Genomic DNA, 19,589 nt, shown 5'->3' with positions numbered 1-19,589 from the left:
ATCATTTCCCCAAAAATAATACCTGGGCGCAGGTTCTGTGCATTGGAGAGACGACCCAGGATACAATGCTGCGGGTGCAGGGAAACGGAACGCCTGCACGGAACCTGTAGGAAATAAAATTTCTGAGCGCAGCAATTACTTACCTGGAGACATAAACGTCTCTTAAAAAAAAATACGGCAAGGAACCAAGAGACCATAAGAGAGGGGAAAAGACACAGACGCGCTTACCAGCCACTTTAGTCCACCTTTGTGATCTCTGAGACATCCAATCGCCGAGTTATAACTGTCGGGATAACGTAACCCAAATATTATTGATATCTAGTGTATTATCACACAAGGATATTTTCGCCTTGGAAAACACAGTATAATTGTAACAAGTTCATCGGCAGGACTATGTGCTTCAAACGATGTAACTCGGTCGGGCGACTTTGTACATGTGTTGGAGGAGACGCTGGCGTTCCGTGGTCTTGTACGGTATCTCCAGGGCAAATGGTCTTCCTATTAGGGCAAGTAGTGGCCAATTCCCTGCTCTGCAGATAGGAGTTATAATCCTGATACAATGTGACGGACGGCGTGTGATGCCGTTCCGCTTTACTATAGAAAAATTTAATGAAGAAGACATGCTGGTTGCCTTGAAAAACATCCACTACGAGAGGAATGGGTTAACCGCCATGTGGCACCCGGTACATAGCGTTAATTATTTGACACGGTTATTTTAAACTCATAGGACACAGTATTTTAATCCCCAGCTTCTTAAATAAAGGACTTCTTTTTTTTTTTTGGTGTGGGGCTTTGATGAATTGGTCTTTGTCAGCTGACTGCCATGTGATGGACAAGCTGGTGGCAAGTAAATCCGCCAGTATCTCCGTAATCCACAGTCACAGTAACAGCTTGGATACCCAGCGTACTGGGGGCAAACATGTTCTTTTGTTGTATAAAATATACATACTCCGCGCACTAAATGTGAACTCTATATTTTCCCTTTATGTATAAAACGTAAGTATTGTAAATACACCCCGTGGTTTCGTGATCCAGAACTGGCTCATTCAGTCCCGTCATAACCACATTTTACAGAGAGGGATTGAGACCCATGAGTGGGGCCCATAAAGGATCCAGTCATTGCAAAAAACCACATCGATTGTTACTACAGAGATCCTTTTGTTTAAATGTGGAAGTACGAGTAAAAAAAAAAAAAAAGCAGTGGTTATAGAACTATGGAAATAATATGGAAACAAGAAAACAGATTGTTTTTTCTCGCTCACACGCTGCACTGTGTTTCGCTTTGGGCGACCGATGACACGGAATGGCTATATTTGCCAGTGAAATAAATGAAGCCATTGTCGTGTTGACTAAAACACACTGCCTGATGTTTCACATGGGTGTGAAGATTGTGCTGGGTCTGGACTTCAACACAACAAATAGAATAAAGGGAATTGATAAAATGAAACAACCCCCCCCAACCCCACCATGGAGCTCCCATCAGAATTAGGTTTGAGGTTAACCGTTCTGTGCCCGGCTGAGAGGTGGCACCATCGCCTGTAGACACGTGATGCTTCCTAGGAAGCAAATAGGAGAAATATATACCTCTTTCTCTGTCAACGCTCCTCCTCTGACTCTCCTCTGTGCCAATCACCCCCATACCCTTCAGACCCCTGACCTGCAGAGCCCTTTACAACTCTACATCCATATACAACTCTAACCTCCTACCCAAACACATCCCTAACCCCACTCTTCGTTCCTCTCATGGCCTTCGTCTCTCTTCTATCGTTATTACCTCTTCCCGCTGCCACATCCAGGTTTTCACCCGCTGTACCCCTTCTCTGGAAGCAACTTTTTAATGATAATGCCCTATTTTAACGGGTAAATAAGCATTACGATTTTTGATGAAAGCTTTACAAACGACTTTATGCCTGCATTTAACAATATGATGCCAGAATACAGCATTAGACAGTTATTCCACTCCTATGGGGGGAATATTCCCAATGCTTTGTGGTTAAATAAAGGGTAAATGTGGTTTCATTTTTTTTTCTGTGTTCATGAGCCAAGCAATAACGTTTGTCTGAAAAGCCATGTAAAATGGAAAATTATTGGCATGTTAGTTGGTTTTCGACACATTTTTCCAAGCCATGGTAATGCGATAATAAACGCTACGCTACCTTGACTGCAATAGGCCTGTTTCCAAGAACCATACCACAATTTGCTAGAATACAGAGAAACTGCAGTTGCACAAAAAAGGCTGGTGATTCAAGACTTTACATAAAAAAAGCCAAGCACGGCTCATTTAATTCTGAATTTGTGATTTCCTTTTAACCAGGAAAAATGTTGCCGTTGTCTTAATGAGAAGTCTGTGCTCTGTACTCAATAGGAAACTCTACCCCCAACTCTTTCCAAGGAGCAGCAGACGAGTATTGTGACATCAATCAAGTGGCCCTACGACTGGAATAACAGACGGATACATCGAAAAGTCAACACAGTTCATCTACGGAACAAAAGTCCCATTTCTTCTGCAGAAAATGACAATTTACCCATGTGACTAGGTCTAATTTTAAGGGGAACGTTGTGGCTCACATGAGAATTATTAACAAACAGAGGCCCTTGCTTTGCTTGTTTTTACACTTCTCCGCTTGGCAGATGGCTCAAATGCCCCCAATGGCAGGCTGGTTCTTAGGAGCCAAGGGCAAAAAAAAATAGAAGCCAACATTGGCGCTTCAGTGCTGGAAGTCTTCTCCATTCAGTTGTGGGGTTCTATGTTACAGTAACCAAACTTCCACTAGAAATGCCAATAAATGCCGACCCATGATGTATAGAACACTCCTCTGCCCAAAGATCTAGATCAAACACGTGGAAGCCGGTTACCGTTTTATTAGATTACAAAGTACATCTTAAAAGCCAGTAGTTGTGGATGGTTGTGAAAGCGCAGTTGGGTCAGTCCCACTCAGCTTCTGCCTCTTCATCTGGATTGTCCTCGCGTGGAGGTTCTTGGAATTGAATATTTGCCAACATGTCTCTCATAGCTGCCATGAGTCTGTTTACCCCTCGATTTAAGTCCCTAGCAGCTCCTGCTTCATCCCCTTCCTGGACAGCTTCATCCTGTGGCAAAACAAAGCAGACCGTTTGCGATAAATGATGAAAAATGTTGACTCATAAGAGAAAACAAACATTTGATCTCCTCCCTTCTTAGACATAATTCTTCATTTTGTGTTAAATTGAACTAAAAGTGAAGAAGCTGAACACTGCATTTTATGGGAACAGATGTACAAGGAGACCCCATATAGGAGTCAGGGATATATATTCAATAACTTACTATATAATATGACTGTCTAGGTGATGTAGAGGAAATAAATAACAAAAAAGAGGCTCAAGAAACAGAAGAACACAGAGTCCACAGATACTCAGGAAAAAGTAAGATAGTGTTTTATTCAGCAAGATTGCAGACCCTGAAGACTAATTTCTCCAGCGGCAAGAAACTTTGAGAACAAATACAGGCCCAAATATTTTGAAGAATGGCACAGAAAAGACATGTTAACAATACGTAGACATGACCCACCTGAAGATTAAAGTTTGGCAAAAGAGATCTGAAGAACAGTGATAGAGTGCCTTCATTTGACGGCTGGTTAGTCCTGCGGAGTTATACGGAAGATAAGGTATTAATAGCAGAAATATATAGAAGAATAATTGATAGGATACTGTGGGGGAAAAATGGTTACCTTTCAGGCCTCGTGTAGGACACAATGGAGTCTAGAGGAGGTAAAGGATCAAATCCTAACACAGGCTGAGAGGTCACATCCTGAAAAAATATGGCACAGAATATGTTTAACATGTTTATATTTAAAGGAACTTATACCAAGGAAATATTTTCTAATAAACCTTCTTTTCTCAAATGTCACAACCATACACACAAGACAATATGGCCTCCACCTTCAGCCTTACACGTCATTTCTCCCTACGAATCATTGTATACTTTTCATAGTGACAGTATGTATATGTTGGTATACGTGTATACACAAACAATATGTGCATATACAAATATACCAATCCTCAGCGTGCTACTAAAGGTAAATACCCCAACATAAAAAGTTATTTCTTACCAGAGGCAGGGCTGCGCTCGCTCCCTTGATCTCAGACATGATGATGTGACGATAAATGTTCCTAGGGGCACTCTGATACCGAACCTTTCTCCTAGTGATGGAAGAAGTTGGAAAACATTAGGAAAAAAACACAAGAAGGAACTATTTGAAAAGCACAAAGAAATAAAAAGGTCTTACAATATCCCATGGCATGATTAGCTAGGGCCTCCTGCTATTTCTGTCCAGTAGTAAAGCATTCATGTAATAATTACTCTGTTGTTTAAGTTTACGCTTCTTTTGCCCCATGCCCCAGGAATAGCCAGCTTGTGTATTTTTAATGACAGAATGAGCTTTCAGAAAAGGATACAGAAAATATTAAATTATATCCTGCATATTAACCCCCCACTGCCCAACCATCTCACATTTGTTTTGTTTTCACCTCTGCTCACACTCCTGCACGATGGGGTCTCCACTGTCCACCAGATGCAACACTTCACTGACATTCTGTTCCAGCCACGACATAACCACGGCGTCCTTCCACAGGCTATGGCATCTTCCGATGTATAGAGCTATCAACTGGGATAGAGCAGGGGGCTGGCTGTGCACCAAAACAATGGAAATACACATTAACGTCCCCACTTTCAACTCACCACTTCTTCCAAAACAAGTATTAACAAGCTCATTTCTTTAGAAGTGAGCGATAACAGACTGGACTTATGTTTACTTAAGCAGGCAGTCACTTTACAGTACAGAGGACAAGACAAATGGTAAAGAGAGACTTGGTGGTGTTTTGGGGTTTTTCAAGTCAAAAAAAAAGTTATAAAAGTAAGCTAAAAATCAAAAGGTTTTTCGAAGTCTGTGCAATACTGTATTGCCTCTTTTAATTCACATGGATAGTCTATTTTCACACACACATTCATATGCATATACATACTCAAGGTGTTGGTGTTTGGTTATTTCTAGATCTGATAGACATTGTACTATTTATTATTTAATGAATGGAACCAGCAGTCTTACCTTATTTGTGCTACTGCTCCAAAGAAGGCATGGGAAGCCACGGTGTCATCAGGCTGCACCCCACAGGAATCCAAGAGTGGTGGCAGAACTTATGGAGAGGAAGAAGAAGGTAGAGAAGAACCATGAATGATTTACTGGAATGTGCACATCATAGTAAAGCGAAGAAAGGTTCTGGAGCTCTTACAGAACTACAGCTACCAAAATGTCTCACTCTACTCTTGTTTAACCACATTTCGAGAATGCCTCTTTATAAAATGGTAACTACCCATTCTACTTCAAATATAATGCCACATTTAACAGATATTAAAAAAAGCTATTCTATGCGCCCTCTTCCCAAACACGCGCAAATTAAAGAGACCCACCGGAGGTCCCTACACCTGTACTAAACTGTGCAAGTCACTTGGCCTGATCCTGCTCCTCACCTCCGGGGAACATGATAAGCGCCTGCCGCAAGAGGCGAGATGCGCGATCGCGGGTGGTCCTCTCTTCCTGTTCAGAGACGTCCTCCTGCTGGCTGACGTGGAAGAGAGCCAGGGGCACAGAGAATGCAAAGTTCGGGAGCTGAGATAAGTTCCGATGATCCTGAAAAATCAAACATTGCTCAAAGCTCTTATAAAAATGTCCAGGAGGAACACAAACATTTTCCCAGCATCAGAAGTTCTCTGATGGCACAATCACTGTATACAATAACCTGGAATTAATTTTATTTTGAATTATTTTACATTTAACTCATGTAGTCTGTGACATCTTAGGTCACAGAAAAGGAAAGAGTGGACAGTAAAAAAAACCTACATGTTTACTGATGGTAAGGAAGAATCCTAAATCAACCTAACAAGTGGGTCACTTGCTACATCCTGGATGTAACCTTCACCATTTGGGAACAACTATTGTCATTATTATTGCTATTTTCACTACGTGATAGCCTCAAACTCCATATTTTAGGGCTATGTGATAGTCTCAAACACCTTCAGATGCTACATAAAGTCATCTTCTTGCTCCTGCTCCAAGCACAGCACACTACCAATTTTTTATGCTTCTTGTCCACTCACATCCCACTCCTCAAACAGGCGAACAAGGAAGGAATATTCTCGAGCTCGCAGTGACAGGAAATCAATAAGGAGCAGCATACACAGGGGGTCATCTTCTGGATCAAGACTGCAGGAGGGAGAGATTATTCATCATGGTATAAAACAGCACAGGATGCAATCAGCTCATAACCGACGAGTAGTGGCAATGTAAGAATGCTTTAATGTATTTAGAAACAGAACGAATGGACATACTCACCCGAGGATTAGTTTACAGAACTCCAGAGCAGTTCGTGGGCAGCCTCTCTTCTCCAGAAAATACATGTGTTTAAAAAGAGCCAGGAAAAAACTTCTGTGGAAGAAACGGAAAAAAAATCAGGGACCCCGATCAACACTCAAGAACAAAACTATTGCTTCACTGTGGTCTGATTGAGCAATATAACCCCCCCCCCCCACACACACACATGTAAGGTATGTAATGAACACATTAAAACTAGTTCAGTTAGATACGGCTCATAATAGTATATACAAAAAATAGACCAAAATACTCTCCTTAAAGTGGATATCTGCAAGGACTCCTCAAATCCCAAGAAATATTGCCAGGAAAAAACTGAATATCTCAACAAAAATAGCTCTCTTGGTAAAGCGGGACTGGATGACCCCCTCAGGACCACGGGTGGAAAGGGTGGATGGCTTCTGACCTGTTCTCAGCTCGGCGGTAGTCCAGTCTGCAGGTCCCACTGGTGAGGCTGAACACAGGGTGGAAGGCGCACTCCAGGCTGTACAAGGCTCTCTCTGCGGGAGAAGATCTCCGTGAGCATAAATAATATACCAAACATCTTCACAAAATACATACATGAGAATCATAATAATACATTTTAAATTTGTTAACATGGGATGTATCTTTAGAATCTTACAAAATACTAGACAACATATAACCACAATGTAGAGTTTATTGTTTATGAATTAACCTAATAACTTTTTTACCAGTCAGATCTCTGGCCATCTCCTGGTCCTCCTGCAGCCGACACACATCGCTAAGCTGTAGCACCGAGTCCACGTGGTACGGGTTCATCTGGAGAAGGAGCTGAGCAAAAGCAATTACACGATTAGCAGAGCGACTACTTAATAATGGAGGGAAACCATGAATATTTGAGTATTTGGGATATTCATATACAATATTTTCAGTGTTGGGATATAACACATTTATATATTCTTAGTTACAATGGGTCCAATGGTAGCCATTTCTTGCATTCCCAATCAGCCTCCTCTAAAAAGTATAAATATCTAAAGCGTTGTAATCATTTTCTTTACATACGTGGTCATTGTTGAAAAAAAAAAAAAATAATAAAAAAAGGTTTAACAGACCCTCCAATTAACTATGGTTGGACCAAGCTGGTAAGTGGGCTACATACATACCACAATGTTGTTTGGGTCCATTGACTCTACTGCATCTAGGAATTTGAACTGCACTTGCTGGTAATCTCGTTGGTGCTCAAATGTAAAATACTGAACTCCACGCCTGGTCTCCAGAAGACTCATGGTGATACCTGTTCAAATTACACATGTGGGAATAAAGCCACCTGCCTTTTATTAGACCCATGTTACTCTAGTCATCTCCATTTAAAAAAAAACAAAAAACTGTTCCATCCTGAACAACTTACCTGTCTTACTGTATCTGGGCCATGTGTTCTTTGGGGATGTGAGCCAGGTGCTGCGGTGATGCGGACGTTGTCTCTGTCGCGGCCTGCAGAAAAAAATAAATCACAAACTGTATTATTATAAAGTATTCATTTCAATAGATTAAATGATGCACTTTTTTTACATTATCCTTAAACGAATTAGAAAAAACCCACCTCTGATCTCCCATGACGGCACGGGAACCAAAATATTTCTTCAGCTCAGTCTCGGCACTCAAATTCCTGCGCATGAAAAGGTGCACAATTCTAAAACACACATCAACCAGACTCAGCTTCAAGAAAAAAATCTTTAGAAAGTGACTCACAAATTAGGTAATTAGATTGTACTGGTTCACGCATGTTTTTTGCGACAATATAATCAGACGTGAGTACGTACCTGTGTTCCACATAGAGTAAGGGACGAGTGTCTGTGTTGCTGTTTGTCTGACTTTGATACACAAGGCCATTGGAATTCTCGATCCGTTTCAGAATGCTGTCTATGTCCCCGAGGTCACCCGCGTCCTCCAACCCTGCATCAGGCTATGTAGGGGGATAGCGGAATTTAGTCAGGGTCTAGTTTATCTAGCACTCAAAATGGATTTCTGGTAGAAGAGTGTAACCCAATACTAAAATCTGTCGAGAATACAGGAATCCTTTACACGTGGGTTTTGAACTTGACACAAATATTCCCCCAGTTTTAGATGCTCTGCAGTCATTACCAGGTTTTCTGTATTGGAAATCTTCTTCCCTTTCTTTTTCTTCTTCTTTTTCTTTGGTTTGTTGCCTGCCGATGCCTGAATGACATAATTATTACTGTACATCGCAGACTCGCCTTACCTCCAATTAGACTTTACAAATTACTTCAATATCAATGAGATGCACTTAATAAACATGCCATAATGCATATAAATCAATAAAGCCTTGCTTTTGTCATATATAAAAAAAATTAATGCTGGGTTTAGGAGCACAGCATTGTGGGTACATGAATAACTATAGTATATATATATATATATATATATATATATATATATATACACACATATAACAATATAAATATATATATATAATATTTGCATGATGAGCACAAAGCTGTGTTATTAAGACTCTCTCTTTTACTCTTTTTATGTCATCTAGTTGGTTTTTTTTTTATATGGTTCCGGGCTGAATAGAACCCCAGTCTTCATTACTGTTTTATTAGTCAAGTGGAATAAATTCATCTATAGATACACCCGGTAACACGGCATACAATTTTACTGCCAAATACGTTCCTGTATCTGAACAGTCCTGGAGACAGTAATCTGGCCCTTTTGCCTACTTTGGGGGGTTTAAAATGGCTTTAGATTTGTGAGTTATTTCTCCTTCTTAATATAAAGTACTCTTTTGTGTTTTGTGTATTAGGATAGGAGCTGCTCACCTCTTTATCTCTATAATCTACTCTATAGGTTAGCGTGATGGATGGGTTGATATGTATTATGTTCAGCCACTAAAACAGAAAGCCCTGACCATGCAGTACAGCGAGGCTGATCATGATACATTTCAAGAGAATCATTTTTTCAGTTCACGGTAAGGCAATCACTATATACAACCCCTGAAGCAGATGCCCATACATGTGTGACAGGGGCTTCCTTTCCGTCATCCTTTTCTTCAGGTAGACCAGGCTGAGCCACTGGCCCAGTGTCCGTGTCGCTGAGAGAGTCGGCACCAAGGTCAGTGATCTGTAAAATAAATAGAGACAAGCGTGAATGCCCTGCAAAAGACGACTACAACACACGTGTGTGGTGGCAGATAGAACCGCCGCGTAGGCATGTCAGGGGCATCTCCTAAAACTTTATTTGCAGCACAAAGATTAAAGGAATTGGCAGCCGCAGTCATTCGCAGGTCTACTTTTTTGTCTGCATTTGTGTATTTTCTTTGAATTCAGCTTTTGCCCCACCGACATCTTTGTGAATAATCCCCATTGATGATTTTATAATGAGCTACTTCAGTAAATGTCACCTAAACCCACACGGACTTAAAGTTATCGCTCCCCAACATGCCTAGACCTTGCCAGAGCAGACTTTCTGTAGATTTCAGCTGACTTGACAGAGAAATTAGCCTGAGCTGTCCTGGGAGACATGCCAGCCTGGCACTTCACTTATGACTGAACTACAATTCCCACAATCCTCAGCAATAGTGCAGGCTGACCATTATTTCAGTTCTGATGTGAGAACACCCATTCTAGATGTTTAAGCTTTAAGTTCGGTAAATAAACCTCCATGGGACACGTCCTCCCTGAGCAACTACCCCAGGGGCTATTACCTAACTCACCAGCTGGAAGGGGTTGCTCACACCTCTCTCCTCCAGCAGTTTCAGGTTGCCTGCATTTCTTCGTTCCCTTGGCTCCGGGGTCTGCACTTCCTCCTCTCCTGCTTCCTCGGGGCCCCCAGGTTCCTCCTGCCCCCTCTGCTCCCCGCGCAGTCTCCTAAGGGCCCGGCGAGACATAGTTCCTGCTCCGGGGGCGCGCGTACAGGAACACACTGTGTGACTGCGCGCGCAGGACTCAGAACTGCGCATGTGCATTGAATTATGCTGCCCTATTAAGCTGTAATGTATCCTTTGGCCGCTAGGTGGTAGTCATGTATTTCTATCGGAGCAAGTGAACTGAGCAGCAGTGTGTGACATCAGAGGCCAAAGATGACGTACTTGGTGACACATATAAGTTAAGCATAATTAATGCACAGGCCCCACACTGTCCATGAATAGCCCATTACTCTGGCAGCTTGTATCAGGCTAGACAACTTCCATTTGGTTGATTTTAGTTTAAGAATTGCCACCTTAAGTTTGGCCATGATGAGAGTTGTAGTCCTTAATTAATCATTAAGTGTGACTTCCTAGGCAAAGTGTTTCTAAAAACTTTGGCAGGTGTGGCAAACACGTTTCACGTATGAACACGTTGTGCCGGTCTTAACAGGTGATAGGTAACATCTTTCTTGGGATGCCTGGATCAGGAGGATAATGAGTTACCCCAGAAAATGCCCCCAATGTGTAGTTATTGGTCTGGCACCTGACACAGATGCACCAGATGTGTGGGGTACAGGCCCAAGGTATCTATGCCCAGGGCCGGCCCAAGACATTGTGCTGCCTGGGGCGAAGTGTGCTTTATTTATATAGTTTAAATAGATTTATTAAAAATTACCCCTCGTCTTATAATCTATGTTGCCTCAAATGAGGTCTGACTATGAGACTAAGATCCAGATCCCCGCAGAGCATTTCTGAAGGCAGAGTGGCATATAGGGGGTTAAAAGGCATACTCCTCCACATGGGGCGCAAATACATAATGAGAAAAACAAAGATATAGTAAGTATAGTAAGGAGCAATATGTGGTGTATAGTCCCCTCTATACTGAAATCAGCAATTGTGTTTCACAAACTCCAAAGAACCAATTTAAGTTTCTTTTTTCATAAAATATTCAGATTGAAATAGAGTAAATAACACAATACCTTCACTTTCCCTCACACTGATGTCTGGAGTTTTGTCCTTTGACGTGACTAGAAATTCAGGAAGGCGTTTTGTCTCTGGATAAATAAAAATTACAAAGTTCTATTTATCCCTACAGTAAGTAAAGTGCCAGGAAACAGATAACCAAATACACACCAGGACAGGCACTGACACCTGTCAAGAGCATAAAAAATGCTTTCCACATTGCTGCTTATTGTGTGTATCTGACTGTGCCCCCTGCCAGGCCCCTTTGTGCATTGATTTATTTGATGCCCCCCTTGTGTTTTGATGCCCCCCCTTTTGTACTGGTTAATTATAATGCACCCTATACCCATGTGTATCACCCCCCCCTTTGTGTATAGATCGTCCTAACCACCCTGTTGTGTCCTCACTCCCCAGCCACCCTCTAGGGGCATGAATATGTCCTTTAAAATTATGTCCTTCCCACCCTTTAAAATTAGGCCTTTCTTTAGATAACCAGATAAGACAGATAACCACAAGCCCTATTAGCTGTAGTTACCTCAAAAACAGAAGGCACAGCCAGTGTATGTTAACATTAAACCTGCTCCAAGGCCAAGAAGGTTTATTACAAAAAATCCTATACATATTTGGAGGAAAAAACAGTGATTTCAGAGGTTCATGATAACCTCCATAAACAGCCATTTTAACAGGCTTAACACTTGAGCTGACAGCTCACCTCTCATGTGCTGAGGTATTGAGGTCATACATTTGTGCTGTTTTGAGCAGTTGCTGTTTGCTTTGTACCACCAATTTTGGTTCCCATTTCATATTAAATAGAATATCGCCAATATGGAAGAAGGGGAGTGAACACCACCTGCACACATTTCAGACATGGTGGCACCAAACAGCAACTGCTCCAAAGAACCAATTTCAGTTTCCTTTTTCATAAAATATTCAGTTTGAAATAGAGTAGGCCCGCAAATACGTTTCAATGATATTCAATTGTTAATGTCCCCTGACTCCCCTCTCCACAGCAACCCTCTAGGGGCATGAATGTCTGTCCGCGACTCCATCGGTCCGCTTATCACCTCAATTTTTTTTTTTTTTTTTAAATACTTACTTTTTCTTCTTCCACCGACGTGCTCTTCAGCCTCTTCTCGCTCGAGATCTTCTCCTTGTCACGCGGTGACGGGAACCTGCTCTGCGTGAGCCCGCCCCTTTGAGCGTCACGGCGCATCAAGGGGGTGGAACGAAGAGCCGAACCGATCGGCACGCTGCACGCAGGCAAGTAATTAAACGGCGGCGGTTTTACATTTATGTTAAAACCGGCGCCGGTAGCCGCATCAGCTGACAAAACAGCGGCACTTGGGACGGCAAAGTGCCGCCCCTTGAAAAGTGCCGCCTGGGGCAATTGCCCCAGTCTGCCCCATTATAGGGCCGGCCCTGTCTATGCCTACAGTCTTTGAGATTAAGGGTCCCTAAGCAGGGATGGTCTTTCGAAGGCAGGGACCATGGGTGTTATGCTGCTGGTTTATTGGTAGCAGCAGGATCAGAAAGTTTCGGTCACACCGTAGGGTTTACTTAAATGTAACTCCACTTAACTATGCAGCGTGCAGGGCCAGCTTGGCTTTCTTGCTGGAATAATGCGCCAAGGTTGGACCGTCATAATAACGCACAGAGGGGTTACTGGGTCACATTGTGCAAATTTGTACACTAGTGAATGAAGTAGAAGTGGCCCTATGCGATTTAAATTAAACGGGGTTTTACATCATCATGTGGATAATGCGTATTTGGTTTTTTTGTTTGTTTTTTTTTTTTTTAACAATACAACCTGAGAAATGTATACATAACCAAAAAATAAATAAAACATGCTGCTTCGGAACTAACAAACGCAAAGGATTCGAAAACATTTTTGTATCAGAATCTTTTATTATAAAAATAGTATTTGAGCCCCCAGAATTAAACGAGGATGCAAAGGCTTACACAAACCATAGGCAATCTCAAGTGGCTTCTCTGCATTAGGGTGTTTGTGCCAATATTTTGGCAACTTTAGCAGTAGAGATCAGCAGAAGGTGTGTGTGTGTGTGTGTGTGTGGGGGGGGGGGGGGGGGGGGGTGTAATAATTAAAGGGAAACCAACATATAAATCCTGTATTCTTCCTTTGGGTTGTTTAATCAATGATCTGAGAGCCTTCTTCAGGTCATCAGAGACATCCTTTCACCAGCTAGCAAGTTGCCTTTCCCTGTCCTGGCTAAAGAATTTTCAAGCATTAAAGAAAAGCTTGGACGTTCAATTCTAAACATTTGGGAGTAAACATTTTGGGACGGTACAGTGTCCCGGCCGCTGAAACATAACTGCAAAGTGCCTGCTGAAATAAAACGCCAACGCCACAGCTTTACTTTCTCCCCGTAGGATGAAGAAAAAAAAAAAAAAAAAAAAAAAAAAAAATCTTCAATATGATAGAACCCCTTTAATTATCCAGATGTAAAACCCATCATGGAAATGTGTTGAATTTGAGAAGTCATATGCAGCGTTCCTCAAATTCAGTGCAACCAAGCAGTGCCAGCGAGGGGAAGAGGGCCGACGTTGAACAGCAACCATCCACAGGACAATGGCTGAGAACGGCGGCCGTCCAACAACCGGGAGGACCACAGCTTCTCCGACCTCGGCGTAGACAATAATTTAGGGGAACTTACACGTCACGCCAAGCGATTTGTGATTAAATCTCACCAGCAGGTTTTAAATACATAATTCATGCTTAGTTAAGATGGACTGATGGGAGGGATACACTGATCTCAAACTAGCGACAGAAGTCCGAGACTTGACCATAGCCATCGCACTTCATCTGCAGGGTTCCCAGAGCCAGCTCCGAGATACATAGTAACCTGCAATGTGACACATTAAACACACGCGTAATCCATCAGAGGAATGGATTGTGCGATGCAGCGAAAATACCCGGTAACCGGTCCAATAAACCCACGATGAGGTCAATTGATAACAATTGTTGATTGATAACATTGTCGTACGTGCAGCATTAAACTCCGGATTGTGGTTATTATTATTACTGCAAACCCAACATTCCGATCTTCTGGCAGAAAGCATTAGAAGATAAAGTGTCCAGTGGATGCGGGGGTCTCCTTCCCAGACATGCAGCAATCCCGTCGAGTATGAGAGACAGAAGCACGGGTATATACACGGAGATACTGTAGCAATCCGAGCGGCAATGTCGCTTTCCTGTAGTAGTGGAAGCAGACTTGGGGGAAGATGTGCTGGGGGTTTGATTTTTGGCAGGGAAGGCGCCTTTGGGTTTTAACCAATTTACAGTTTTCTTCCAGTTCGGCCGTGTCCCGATGCCACGCCAGCCCTGCACCCCTTGTTGAGCAGATCCACGCTCTTCCGGCTGGAGCAGACCACATCTCTGATGAAGCCGGCACAATCGGAGCACACGTCTTTTAGAACCGAGCCCTGAGCGTAGATATGGGAAAACTGAGCTTCTACATTCTTCCAGGACATTCCACTGCAAGACCTGGCGGAAGATAGGACACGACATAAGTGCGCGTTCAAAACTCCTTTTCACAAATGACTTAGTCATATAAACCGATGGCGACGCTGATAGGCTGTTACCATAAAAAGAAGAAAAGCGTATTCTGAGTGTATTTTTATGTTATTAAATCTTCCGAGGAAGATGGCAGATCTGCTAAGGTGTATTGGCTTGGTGCATTAGCGAGATAATCGAGATACCCAGTCTATCCACCCATTTTTACAGAACCCAATCCTGATTAAATCACCCAAAGTTGTCCCATGGCTCAGGAATCCGCACCATCCAAGGCCATCGCGGATGAGGACTCGACTACTCACTGAAATGCATCCTTCTTTTTGGAAGGGTGACTTCCATTTGTGCTGATAAGTCCTTGATGGGTTTCAAACCCTACAGTATAGACTGGAATGTGGCCCAACTTTTTTGCGGGAAGCTTCATCTGGAATTGAGACATAACAAGGAAAAAGCGCAGGTCGTACAGGGTCCCCATGTTTCAAATAGTTGCCCCCAGTGGCTCCAAAATACCATGTTGAGCCACGGATCCAGCTAGAAGCTGGCCTTAAAATGTTTCCAAAGTATAAATGTAAATGTCTCCTTGCTGTACTAGATTTGCCAGAAAGGACCTTAACTGAACCTGCATAGGATGCGAAGAACTGGAACGTAGATGGGTCAGAGCTGGAGATCAGCGTGATAACTGCCCAGGTACAGATTGTTAGCTTACCTTCACGCTACACGAGCCACAGACAGACCTGGGAAGAGGAATAAAGCAGACAATGTCAAAAAAAGTTAAAGTTGCTAGGAGCCCGTAGTTCTTTAATGGATAATGTAATGTTAGCATTATTGTCTATAAGTTCCGTAACAACGCTGGCGCTGGTCTGGATCTTCAGACGCTGGTTTGGGCAACCCGAGTGCATCATATGTGGCTCGACTACAAGTCCTGGCAGACGCCGGGGTAAACGTTGCACGTAGGGATTTATAGGCCGGTTTCATAAATCACGCAGGGCTGCTTTACAGGGTGTCACACATTTACAACACAGAATCTCACCTTTTGCAGAAGAGACAAGTCGCTGGCCAGGAAAACAGAGGAAACTTCATCCGACAGCAGCAGCACACCTAATGTAAAGCAGGGCAGTACGATTTGAAATTTATCAGCAACTAACTTTCTGCTAAAACCTCTGAAATGGATTCTTCTGGCTTTAGTTGAGAAGACACATTGGCCAGCTAGATTTAACTGTTTACATATCATTACGATTAAAAATGCAGTCACTGCTTACCTTCCCTTTCTTTAAATTGGTATACAGCTCTTTGCTTGGCAGGAATTTCTCCATCTCCGCCTTCACCAGCACTCTGCGCACGTTTATAACTTCCTCCACCGTTAAGGCCAGCGTGTCCACGGGGTGGCTGAACTCCTGCACAGCAATCACATCATCATCATACTGATCAGCGCTTTCTAGGATTTCCAGCCATTCACTATGTTATTTCCGTAATGACAAGTTCCTTTGCTGTAAGGCCAATTGCTATGATTCTCAGCATGTGGCACATGAGAACGGCAACTGGAGCAGGGCTGTGGGCTACCAACTCTTATAGGAACACTCACCAGCCATCGGTGCCTCGAGCTGCCATCTGAAGCCGATTCTGGTTCTACCTTCTCCTGCACAGAGCTAAGGGACCCCCGCGGCAAGGACGCCGAATCTCCAGAAGCCGAGTAACCGACTGCATGGAAGAGAATGTTATGACGGAGACTGATGCCCATCGCTTTAACAGAAAGACCCAAGAGAACAGCCAGTACTCACTCAGACTCCTGTTTGGAAGGTGCGGGTGGGTGTTCACGCTGCCCGACCTTCCCCTTGCTGCCAGGTCTTGCGGACTGTTGTACGTCCCCTTCGGTGGAGTGTGACCCATCTCCGTCTGTAACTGTGCCAGGTCATGCTCGGAGAAGGAACGGTCCCGTTTAAGCGGAAGAGGAGCACTTGTCACCCTTCGGAGATCAGAACTGGGGGAATCATCCTCCTGAAAGCAATTATGTTTACTTTAATACAACTTTTCTAACACGTTATAATGGCGGTTTGTGCATTGGATCGGATCAGAACTAAATTGCAAGGTTACTGCTTGCCACCACCATTTAATGTCTCATACCCATATATACCGGGCAGTCTGATACATGGTCTACATAATTACATTCAGGATCATTGAACATAGGCACCTTGCCCCAGCATCTGGAAACCACCCTTCTAGTGCATTCCCCTCATCTACCTCAGACAGATTCATCTCCTCCATCTCTGCCAAGGTAGGAGCCTTCAGTAAGACACGAGGACGCGGCCTGGGGACTGAGGATTCTGGTGCGGAGAGGTTTATACAGGATGTTGACTTCGCGTCGCTAGAATACGCATCCACAATACATGGGAGAGACCCAAAGCCTGCACAAAGAAAAAAAAAAAAATACGATATAGTGAGTTCGGGCAGACTCTGGTTTCTATTTAGTCAAATTGATGGGTTCAGTTATTAACATTAGCTGGGACAAATGACAAAATCAACACCCGTTTCATAATACTTGTTTACAGTTTTTCTAAGTCGCTAAAAGTCACCTTTCTGCCCCTGTCTCGGCGTCTTCACTGGGCGCAGTTTAGGCTCTTGCTTTATCTCCTCCAGGATCTTCTCATGGAGACTCCTTTGTTGCAGGGGCAACGGTGGAAGATTTCTATGGGAAACCTTCAAAAAGGAGAAGAACATTATATTGTGCTATACGCTGGCACCTATCCCAGGTTAGTTAGAAAGGGGGCAGCTTTATTTACCGGTTTTAAAGGAGGACGTGACCTAATAAAGTCCAGTATGAGTTCATGGGCATCTTTCTTAACCTTTGGTGGAATGTCCCCTCCTACCTGTGCGACAGAAACAAGGAGAGGATGCTTATACGTACATATTTAAATCCTTACAATAGCTTTATTTTTAAGCCCAGATTGGTGTTGTCAATGGGACAGATGGTTTTCATAACAGGAACAGACGACAAACAAAACTTCCGTAGCCCTAGAAAGAATGTTATCACTCACACGGCTGAATTCTTACCCAGTAAGGGCCATCATCCTCTAGATTAAACTCACCATGACCTTGCGAAGCTTGTAGTTTCGAGCCCTGATGTCCTGCATGAGCATCTCAAAGGGAGTGAGCTGATATTCCGTTGGCAGAGAGTTGAAAGTGTTCTCTCGAACCTTCTTCAATTGGACACCATGTCGCAGATCCCTCATCAGCTGCACCCACAAGCGTGCCTGGGAAGAAAGCATGCGACACACAGAACACCATGTTAAGTGCCCAACTACATCGCTGGATTGGATTTTATCTAGTGCCAATCTAAACGTAAGACAAAAACCAAAACTACTAATTATCCATGATTCAACAGAATAAAAATATAGTGCCCCCTCATCCTGTAGACTTAAGTATTACAGCTTTTTAAAGCTCTATCAGTGTTCAGAGTATCCATTGCTCCTCACCCAGTCTGTGTTCTGAAGGTTTACGAGTCCATCAGGTTCTGACTCCTCCACACGCAGCTTCTTCAGCACCTGAGAATTCAGAGCGTGCATGATATCGGAGACAACAAGAGAAACCCTCACCTAGCAGACCCTGCAGAGCAACGTAATCTCTTACCTCTTTAGCCTCTCTGATCTTCTTCAGGAACGCTTTAAGCTCCACGGTCTCCGCAAAGAGAGCCCTGCACACAGCCTGATAGTGAGCCTGCGCCTCATGAGGCTCAGGAAGACGGGACGCACAGAAATGCAGCACTGACGCAAAGCTACGGATTACCCGAGGGGGTCCTTCTTCATCCTCGTCCTCGGGGTCCTCATAGCCCTCGTCTGTCAGGCCTCCTTCCGAGTCACTGTTGACCATAAGGTCAATGAGTTGCTCCAGCTGAGGACTGAGCTCCCTCTCTTCACTCTCATCCAGGCCCCAGTCCAAGGCACGGTATATGGCAAAACCCAGACATTGGACCATCTACAGAACGGTATAGAACGTCACAATGGAACCAGGAGGAAGAGTAAAGAGAGTGACCAAACACAAGAGAAATCAACAGCAAAGAGACTGAAAAAGTGAAACCGTAAAGGACAAAGCAGTAGGTTCTTCTGCATGAGGTTAGGCTGTATAGACCAGGAGGTACTTTATCCAGTAAGAAAAGGTCAAGCCGAGAGGTAAAACATGATTTATGAAACATTTTTTATTTTTCTCGGTGGCAACACTTATTTCAACAGATGGCCTCCCATCGCTTGCTATCTTCATGTTCCTTTTCAGTCTGATGCTTCTATTCCTGGTTCTGTTCTCAGCCATAATCAACAATTACTTTTATCACAGCGATACAGAGCGTGGAGACACCACGTGCAACCTTACCTGGCTTTCCGAGAGCGAAGAACTCTGAGCAGCGCCTGGAGGGAAGGAGACGGACATACAATTATTAGAAGGACTGAAGCAACTCCATGGACCAACAGCTTCACTAGAACAGCATCTTTAACGTTTCAGGTTTATCTTAAGTAAGAATGTAATACATCATTGGCAGCCATGGTGGGAAGACTCTTTATATAGAATTCTATAGAAATTTACCAACCCTCCATACTGATTTATAATCAGCGTCCAACGGGTCCTTCTATTTTAGTGCTTCTCTTGTTTGTAATACGTGGAGCCTTTAAAAAGGTATAAGTGAAAGTGGGTCATCATTATTAATTGTTTAACTCCGTCAAATGATTTTGCAGATACTTAATTATTTGGAGAGCAGAACTCTCTTCTCCCCACCGATATCTGTGTTTCTACCTACTGCATTTAGTAGACATGTTACTCACAGTAA

General features: G+C 43.2%; 2 protein-coding genes across 2 annotated transcripts; both read right to left on the bottom strand.

The window, feature by feature from the left end:
- Positions 1-2,925: 2,925 nt before the first annotated feature.
- LOC149299170 (ribosome quality control complex subunit TCF25-like) lies at positions 2,926-10,269 on the bottom strand. Its single transcript, XM_089486642.1, has 18 exons — positions 10,096-10,269; positions 9,396-9,503; positions 8,508-8,582; positions 8,186-8,328; positions 7,966-8,031; positions 7,774-7,856; positions 7,529-7,659; positions 7,097-7,196; positions 6,811-6,904; positions 6,369-6,461; positions 6,134-6,239; positions 5,507-5,666; positions 5,085-5,172; positions 4,507-4,665; positions 4,089-4,179; positions 3,708-3,787; positions 3,548-3,620; positions 2,926-3,090 (listed from the first exon to the last, which is right to left on the bottom strand). The coding sequence occupies exons 1-18, from the start codon at positions 10,267-10,269 to the stop codon at positions 2,926-2,928; spliced, it is 1,989 nt and encodes a 662-aa protein (XP_089342768.1).
- Positions 10,270-14,544: 4,275 nt separating this feature from the next.
- Positions 14,545-18,748, bottom strand: LOC149299169 (protein spire homolog 2-like). The gene is made up of 13 exons (XM_089486641.1): positions 18,404-18,748; positions 18,250-18,318; positions 17,863-18,027; positions 17,557-17,643; positions 17,350-17,473; positions 17,018-17,181; positions 16,558-16,774; positions 16,362-16,477; positions 16,039-16,173; positions 15,810-15,877; positions 15,486-15,513; positions 15,085-15,203; positions 14,545-14,752 (listed from the first exon to the last, which is right to left on the bottom strand). The coding sequence occupies exons 1-13, from the start codon at positions 18,746-18,748 to the stop codon at positions 14,545-14,547; spliced, it is 1,845 nt and encodes a 614-aa protein (XP_089342767.1).
- Between the last annotated feature and the right edge of the window lie 841 nt (positions 18,749-19,589).

Source organism: Sceloporus occidentalis, unplaced genomic scaffold, assembly GCF_023333645.1.
Source record: "Sceloporus occidentalis isolate IW3139 unplaced genomic scaffold, rSceOcc1.0.p SCAF_29, whole genome shotgun sequence".
Lineage (NCBI taxonomy): Eukaryota > Metazoa > Chordata > Lepidosauria > Squamata > Phrynosomatidae > Sceloporus > Sceloporus occidentalis.
This window is presented reverse-complemented; position numbering and strand designations above follow the sequence as displayed.

Excerpts from the sequence above, each read along its gene's own strand:
- LOC149299170 (XM_089486642.1), bottom strand. The coding sequence starts at position 10,269 with ATGTCTCGCCGGGCCCTTAGGAGACTGCGCGGGGAGCAGAGGGGGCAG. Across the intron at positions 8,032-8,185 it reads TTACTCTATGTGGAACACAG|GAATTTGAGTGCCGAGACTG; the intron begins GTACGTACTCAC and ends TTTCATGCGCAG. Across the intron at positions 7,197-7,528 it reads TGGACCCAAACAACATTGTG|CTCCTTCTCCAGATGAACCC; the intron begins GTATGTATGTAG and ends GCTTTTGCTCAG.
- LOC149299169 (XM_089486641.1), bottom strand. The coding sequence starts at position 18,748 with ATGGTCCAATGTCTGGGTTTTGCCATATACCGTGCCTTGGACTGGGGC. Across the intron at positions 16,775-17,017 it reads AGGAGATGAATCTGTCTGAG|GAGGATGATTCCCCCAGTTC; the intron begins GTAGATGAGGGG and ends AATTGCTTTCAG. Across the intron at positions 14,753-15,084 it reads AAAAAGAAGGATGCATTTCA|GTCTTGCAGTGGAATGTCCT; the intron begins GTGAGTAGTCGA and ends ATCTTCCGCCAG.